An 8219-nucleotide genomic window follows, 5' to 3' on the forward strand; every position below is an offset into this window, starting at 1 on the left:
AAGAAATTGTTGGGCAGGGAAGGACATTCCAGACAGGAAATATATGTGCAAAGCTGAGAAGTGAGAGTGGGAATATGCATGAGTAGTGAGAAGATTTATTTTGTAGCATTATGGAATTATTTGTGATTGATGGAAATGATAGTTGAAAATGAATGTGGCAGTGGTATATGGCATAAGTTGGAGCAGGTAGAGACAGTGAAGGGAAAACAGGAGCATATTGTTGTAGTTTAGGTGCAACTAGGTGATAATGTCTAGGTTAGCCCAGATTAGGTGATTTCTGTACGAGTAGAAAGGAGGAGATATATCATAGTCATGATAGGAGTGAGCAACTGATTGACCGATTGTGTGAAGGTAGAGGGGACATTCAAGTATTGATCTAACTTCTCAAGTTTGGGTGACTAGGGCAATAATAATATTGATAAAAATTGGTTACATCTTCATTACATATTTCATGAACTACATTTGCCAGGCACCATGTTAAATGCTGGGGTTTTGATGGTGCACAAGAAAGATAGTCCATGCTTTCCAAAGCTTATGGGGGAAGTAGGGAAGACGGGTATTGGAAAGAGTTTTCAAGGGAAAGTATTGATAGTATTTGATTTTGAAGTAACAGTACATATTCAACTGGAAGTAGCCAGATAGTAATTTCAGGTGAATAAGTTTTGGACTAGGGATAGAGATGTTGTCTGGGACTCAGTCACATTGAATTTGTACTGAAGCCATAAAAGTCTTTGGAGTTTGATGGAGTGAGAGAAAATGGAAAATGCAATGTTAAATACTGGTTCCTGGACCTTGTCAACATTTAGGGTTGAGGAAAAGGAAGAGAGACATGGAATAGTTGAAAAGATAGAAGAAAAAATAACAACTTGTGTATAGTGTCGCTGAAATTGAGAGAGAGTTTTTAGATGGTCAGTCTTAATGCTTCTAAGAAAGTCAAAGAATGCCAGCTGTGCAATAGCTATTGAGTTTGGTAATCAGAGGCTCATTGGTCGATATAGGTAAAAGTAACTATATAGGTAGAGAGACAAAGCTGAATTATAAGAAATAAATAGACATAGAAATGGAGAAAATTGTTATTAACTTTTTGGGGGGCGGGGATAAGTGGGAAGAGCGCTGGGGGAACAGATGCATAATACTGAAGGTTGAAAAGTTGGTGCTGACCTGAATGTATTTGTAGGTAGATGGTATGGAACTCATAACAGAAGAAATAAAAGAAGCGAGGTGAAGGGTTGTTAATTGGAGCATAACAATGTGAAAAAGAGCCAGGTTTGAAGGGTGAGATCTAGCCAGTCCTCAGAGATAGGATGGTGAAAATATTAAGTTATTTTTGACATGTGGAAGCTAGTGTGGATGGTGTACTTGACCTCAGTGTTAGTAAGTTGGGAGTTATCTCCTAAGAATGCTAAGAAGGAAAGAAGGTATCATTAAAGCATTTGAAATAATGTTTTATAGAGTTTGCTAGACCTTCAACAAGAAGTCTTCAGTGGTAGAATTTTTTATGGAAAATAATGTATAAAAATTAATCATAGATAGCCAGATTATAAACTCTGACTGAATTTCTACCAAGAATGTTATTTACTTAGAATGAAAGCTCGTTTAAGATATTTGAGATTTATTTAGTTACAGAAAGACTTTAAAATATCACTGATGATTTTTCTCATGAAATCGTTATCTACTAGACAGTTTTAGAAATGATTAATATTTTCTTAGACAGTTATCATTTCATATTTCTATTTCTGCACCTAAGGATATTTCTTTTTTCTTTTTTCTTTTTTCTTTTTCTTTTTCTTTTTTTTTGCTAATTGCTTAATTCTGCGCGAAATTGAAATATAGTTAATTGGTCATAGCTACTTTAAATCTCTTTGAAATATTGATCCACGTTGGAAAATTCACCAAAGTTTACTTTACACACATCAATTTTATAGCTTGACAGGAGCTTAGAGCCTCATTATATTTTCATATGTTTATATACAGTCATATATATTTATATTTTCCCCTCAGTTTTGAGTTTTTCAGGACTTTTAATTCTTTTTCCTGTTGAAAGTTTTTTTTTTTTTACACTATTTTACGTTAAACAGCTATGAACAAAACTCAGATTAATGAATTTATAGTAGTTCGATGAGTTGTAGGGAATGAGTTGTAGGTTTTTTTAAAACAGACTAAAATTAAGAGTAAACATTTATTATTTATTAAATAAGAATATTGAAAAGATGAAGATGCTGAGATTATTTTTATTTTTCTTTCAGTTGTTCGAATAATTAAAAAGACATGTTTTTGACTTCCAGATTTGTCAGATATTAACATTTAAAAGTGTTATACATACATTCAAAAAATACAGCATTTTAGATATAGTTGGTTTGTATCTAACTAGCTGTTTACTTCCGTAGCTCTCCCTATCCCCACGGGTAAGCTCTGTCATTTATTACATGGTTTTCCTTTCTTCAGTCTTGCTACCCATTCGCAACCAGTTTTTGCTTTACTACTTTTGATCATTATTAACTTCCTGTTATAGTACATGAAGGTTAGTTCTTTTATACTTCTCTCCCCTGCAAAACAAAAAAAAACTTTATTTTTTCGCCATTTTGTTAATATTGTTATGTAACTTATTTGTCATTAGTCAGCGTGTGTATTGGGAGAATTTGTTTCTTATACAATGATTACATTGATACAACTTAGTTTTCTTAAAGTTCAACGATGACTTGTTTTTTAGCTGTGTAGATTTCTACATATACTTAGACTTCTCCCATTTCTATCAGTCTGTTTTGCGCCTGTCATTAGTTTTTCTCAAATTCTCGTGTATTTCTGGGTTGAATTTTTTTTTAAGTCTGCCATAGAGCTGTCATCTTGGGACATCCTTGACTTCCCTGCAGTCCTGTACCCCAATTTCCACCTGATTCTGATATTTTTCTTTTCTTAGTTTTTTTCTTTCATTCATTATTCTCATTCTCTTATAGGTTTCTTAAGAAAGGGCACCTAGGAAATACATATATATATGTATATATATGTATACTCTTCCTTTTTCTTGTGGAGGGAGACTACATATTTGAAAGTCTTTATTCTGCTCTGATTGATAATTGGGGTATAGAACATTAAGTTAAAAAGTCTATTTTGATGACGCCGTTCCATTTTGTTATAGTGTGAGATGTTCAGCGGCCATTCTGATTCTAGTTCCTTTGCATACCCTATTTTTTTCTTTTCGGAAGCTGTTAGGATCTTTTTCTCTCTCTGGTCTTTATCTTGGTTTAGTGGCAGTGTGTAATTTTTTTATTTACCGTAGATTTAAAGTTGATGGTGCAGCATTTCAGTCTGGCCTGGCACTGCCCAGTGCAGTAGCCACTAGTCTCATGTGAGCACTTGAAATGTGCCTCTTCTGAATTGAGATGTGCTGTAAGTATAAAACACCCAGTACCAAAAGAGAAGAATGTAAAATCTCTAATTTTTATTTTAAAATTGATTACATGTTGAAATAACATTTGGATGTATTAAGTTAAATGAAATTATTATTAAAATGAATTTCATGTTTCTTTACTTTTTTAATGTAGCTATTAGAAAATTTAAAAATTATATAGTGGCCTACATCATATTTCTGTTGGACAGTGCTGATCTAGACGATTGTAGCCTTCAGTTCTGGGAAATTTTTCTGCATTATTATTTTGATAATTCTGTTTCTCTGTTCTTTTTCTAGAACTCCTGTTGAATCTCCAGGGTTGATCCTCTGTATCTATTTTCTCCTTGTTTTTCATCTCCATATCTATTTGTACTGCCCTCTGCCATTTTTTTTTTTTTTTTTGGTCTTTATAGTACAACCTACTTGATTTTTACTTTCAATTTATAAGGGCCTCTTTGTATTTGGTTGTTGCTTTTCCATGGCATTCTGATCTTACAGATATATTTTCCCTTCTCCAAGTATATTAATTACAGTGGGGGGGGCGGGGGCTTCGGTTATTGTTTTTCTTTTTTCAGTTCAATATTGCAGTCTTTTTCCTCCTGGTTCTGTTTTTCTGTTTATTTTTGTTTGCTTAATGGTTTGATTTTAGTCTTTCATATCTGATTATTTTTGACCATCTCTTCATATTTAAGAGGGAATAACTTTAAAGCTAATTAGTTTGAAGTTCTGGAAGGGATTTGCTGACTGTAGGCTGGTAAAGGTAGAGTATTGCTTCTCTCATTAAAAGATTTTCAAGTGTCATAATGTATAGATCTGTTTCCTGGGTTTCTTCAACTTCTCTGGAGAATTGGCCAAATACTGTCAGGAGTAGAAGGTTGAGGTGAGGATTTAGGGTTGATGTGTATGTGAATGCTACATTTTGGAAATGGAAAGAAATGTGGAAGGGGAGAAGGTGAGAGCGTCTCACTCTTCAGTTTGTAGACTTTTCTTACTGAGATCAGTTCTCTCAATATCTGCTTCATGTGTCCCTGATCTAAAGTGTTCCTGGTGTCCACATGTAAGGGGATACTTTCATTCGGTTGGCTCCTGAGAATAAAAGAGAAGCCCTAACTACACTTTAAGTTAGCGTCCCCATTTTTCACTTAAACCTCCATGACCTGAGCCAGTTATGGGGGTTCTGTAGGCAGGAACACTGCCACTTATTGGTATCGTCCTTGATGAGTAGTTTAAGTTATAGCTTTGCCTACCCTGCTGAAATGTCACTCTGCTTATTTTCTTCAAAAATTTTCTGGAAATCTCCCTTTTCTGTCATTTTTCACTCATGTTCTGATGAGTTTACATTTTTTAAAACTTCCTTTATGGTCATTTCCTAGGGTCTTAGAGAAGAGGCAAGGAGAACATGGCCAATTAGTAATGTTGAAACAGAAGTCCTGATACTATTTAAGAAAAGAAATCAGACTAATTCTATTTTCCCCTAACTTTTTTGATCTTGCCATTTTTTTTTTTATGTTCATGTAAAATGAGCTTTCTTGGACTTTTCAGGATAGCTTTTCTAACTTTCCATGGCCCCCTTTTCTGTTATGCTGCTGTTTTTAAGTAGCATTAAAAAATAGAGCCACTTGCTTTCTCAGTTCCTGTCTGTTCTCTTACTCCACACTTTTATCAGGACCTTCTCTTTCCTTTTCCTTGGTGTTCTAGTGCTACTGGATTTCTGTTCCATTCCCACCAGTTTCTCCTTAATGTGGTCTACTCTCCTGGAAGTGATCTTGGCTCACTTTGAAAACTCACAGGTGCTACACTGCTGCAACCTCTTAAACCTTACTGCAGACCTTTGTACTCAGCTGATACTGGATTGGGCAGAAACGCTCTTAGCTGCCTTTTACACCTTGGCCTGTTGTGCTTTTAATGAATACATCCCCTTTATGTTCAGGTTTTCCCATGCTTGCAATGGAGAATGGATCCGATGTTCCTTTGCTTCTCCCTTTGCTTTCTCCTGCACAGATACTAATACCCTGGAGGTCTTGAGGCTATCACTGCTTTGTGTTCACCTGAATGTATTTTGGGGTTCGCGGGGATATCTTGTCACCTGGTTTTATTATAAATGTTCATAAATTTTTGGTTTTGCTCTCTAGTTGTTTTTTTAATTGAGAGAAATTTTTAAACTTTGCTGCCATCTTCTCAGAATCCTCCTCCTTAAACTTCTTTGTGAGAAAAATCAAATTAAAAAATCAGTTCTGTGGCTATCAATCCTATATTGATATGTTGATTCATTTTTACTATAAATCGGTTTTTGATAAATATCTAAATGTCATTTTTCCCACTTCTTTTCTTATTGAATAGCATGCATCTTTGTGGCATATAACCAATACTGTTGGGATAGACCATCTTCTCCATGCATCAGTACCTTTACTAAAATTAATTCAGCTAGTATTTATTAAGCTTTTTATGGGATTAGAATGCTTTTTTAGGTTCCAAGGATACAACGATGAAATATTTATATATAATGGCCATCTTTTTCATTTGTGAATTTAATTAGGTAATAAAAAATGATGAGGTAATGAAATTATTTGGATTCACCTTTTATAGATTCAGCAAATGTATGCACAAGGCACTGGTGGTAAGTTTTGAAGATAGAATGGTTTATAGGACATAGTCCTTCTATTTAAGACCTTAATATGTTATAAGAGAAGACAGCTGAGTAAATAGGTAATTAGCATGTTATAAGTGCCACCATAAGGGTAAATGCAGGAGCAACCAGCTTTTTAAAAGAAGCAAAAGGGAGGAAAGAGTACATTGTTTACATTTTGGAGAATAAGACTAGCTCTCTAAAACCCCCCCTTTTTTTTTCACTACACCAAATCACACACTGCTATGAAACAGTTTTTTTTTAACTTGGATAACTTACTCCATTTTCTCCAGAGTAGTCATATTTTATTCCATTTGGCCCACTGGAGAGCACTTTCGCATTTTGTTTTTCTTGATAAAATTCCAGACTAACTGATGTAGAACCAAGTGAATCCATTAGAAATTTAGATTAAGAAATTAAAAGAGAAGTCAGGAGAAAATATGACTTAAAAATCTTTTTACTTGATGTACTAAGTTTATTTACTTTGGGAAAACAAGCTATCTGGATTATGTGTGTTTGTGTGTACTGATAAGTTAACTGTAAATTTATATAATGTCTAAGATGGAACTAGGCTAATGGTAATGTTTTTCTTTTTTTAGATCCTATACAGTGGTCTACAGACCAAGTCTTGCACTGGGTAGTTTGGGTAATGAAGGAATTCAGCATGACTGATATAGAGCTCAACACACTCAACATTTCAGGACGAGAATTATGTAGTCTCAACCAAGAAGATTTTTTTCAGCGAGTCCCTCGGGGAGAAATTCTTTGGAGTCATCTGGAGCTTCTTCGAAAATGTATAAAAATTTGTATTATTATTAACATTGTAACTTAAGTTCAGTTTTATTTCTTTATAACTTTGTTATCATTGTCATTGTTCATTGATAATAGCAATAATACTTAACATTTATTAACTGTATAAGGCTGTGCTAAGTGCTTTATATGTATTAGCTTATGTAGTCTCTATAAAGGCTGCAAATCATTACTTTTCTTATTTTTTAGATAGGAAACTGAGGCTTAAGAGCCCTGCAAGATCACAGTGCTAGAGAATGGTAGTGCCAGGATCCAGACTTGGGCTAACACTAAATCTACATCCTTAAATAAGATGCTGTGCCTTATGCTTAGCTCTGTTCACATATTCTAGTTGTTGACTTTTGTTTCTTCAGTCAGTTCTTCCATTTACTGCTCATCTTCTAGAAATTTAAGATTGTTTGTTCACAGATGGCTTCCCTCTCATTCTCTTCATTGTTAGTAGGATTGTATCTTTTAAAATTTAATTAAATAGGGTCTTAAGAAATAAGTGGTATAAGTATGTAACTCGCTATCTTGGTATGGAAGCCACTGGATATGTTTCCCTTTGCTCCACAGACTTGATTAAGTGACTGTATACAGAAATTAGAAACTACTCAGCTGTCCAATAAAAAGCCCTCAAATAAATGTAAATTATTTTGTTGGAATTTTAATCCATTTCATATTTCAGTGGCTATCTATTAAAATGTCTCAGTAGTAACCCATTGCCCAACACAGTTTCATAGATCAGAAATGCTAGCCAGACCCACATATTTTTCAGGATGTGTAAATAGGACAGACGGACTTAGTTTTTGTAATAGTTATGGGTAAAAACGTGTATGTTGTTCTACTGTTTGTCCAATAAGGGGACAGCTTTGGCGGAGGGATTTTCCATAGTATCTAATGCTTAGGGTTTTCATTCAGGGTGCATTATCTCCAAAGAAACGAGCTTTGGAGAGAAGCTTTCCTTCATTGTTTATATCTATAGTTTCTTTCTTATACTAACACTTCTAAATTTTAGATGGGGAGGAAGTATGACATTAAAAGACATTTATTTCCAATTTCAGTTTTTATTACAAATAAGTTGAATGTTCTGGTTGAAGGTTTTTCCTTGGTTTCACAGATTTTCTTCTCTGCAGATGAATAATGTGAATTCTGAATTGTTTCAGGATCTTTACATGTGAGCCATGTTCACTTAAACATTTTCTTGGAGAAACTTTCAAGAGTAGAACAAGGGCAGTGCTTAGTCTACGGTTTAGATCTCAGATTCACGGTTTTCACTGTCTTTCCCAGATCAGCACTTTGTTGTGGTTGTCTCTCCTAGTTCTCCTAGTGCTTCTCAAACTTTAAAGCTCATTCAGAGACTTTCCATAGTATAGGCAACAGAGCAATCTTTTGTATCTTTCCTTTTTTTTTTTT

The 8219-nt window shown here is 34.4% G+C and overlaps 1 protein-coding gene across 4 annotated transcripts in view; it reads left to right on the top strand.

Moving 5' to 3' along the window:
* Positions 1-8219, top strand: part of GABPA (GA binding protein transcription factor subunit alpha) — a 34863-nt gene that overhangs the window by 15429 nt on the left and 11215 nt on the right. For all 4 annotated transcript variants that reach the window (XM_006908240.3, XM_006908239.3, XM_015586532.2 and 1 more), the window contains exon 6: positions 6614-6808. In XM_006908240.3, the coding sequence (XP_006908302.1) occupies positions 6614-6808 (195 nt within the window). The remainder of the gene's footprint in view (positions 1-6613; positions 6809-8219) is intronic.

Source organism: Pteropus alecto, unplaced genomic scaffold, assembly GCF_000325575.1.
Source record: "Pteropus alecto unplaced genomic scaffold, ASM32557v1 scaffold81, whole genome shotgun sequence".
Taxonomy (NCBI): domain Eukaryota; kingdom Metazoa; phylum Chordata; class Mammalia; order Chiroptera; family Pteropodidae; genus Pteropus; species Pteropus alecto.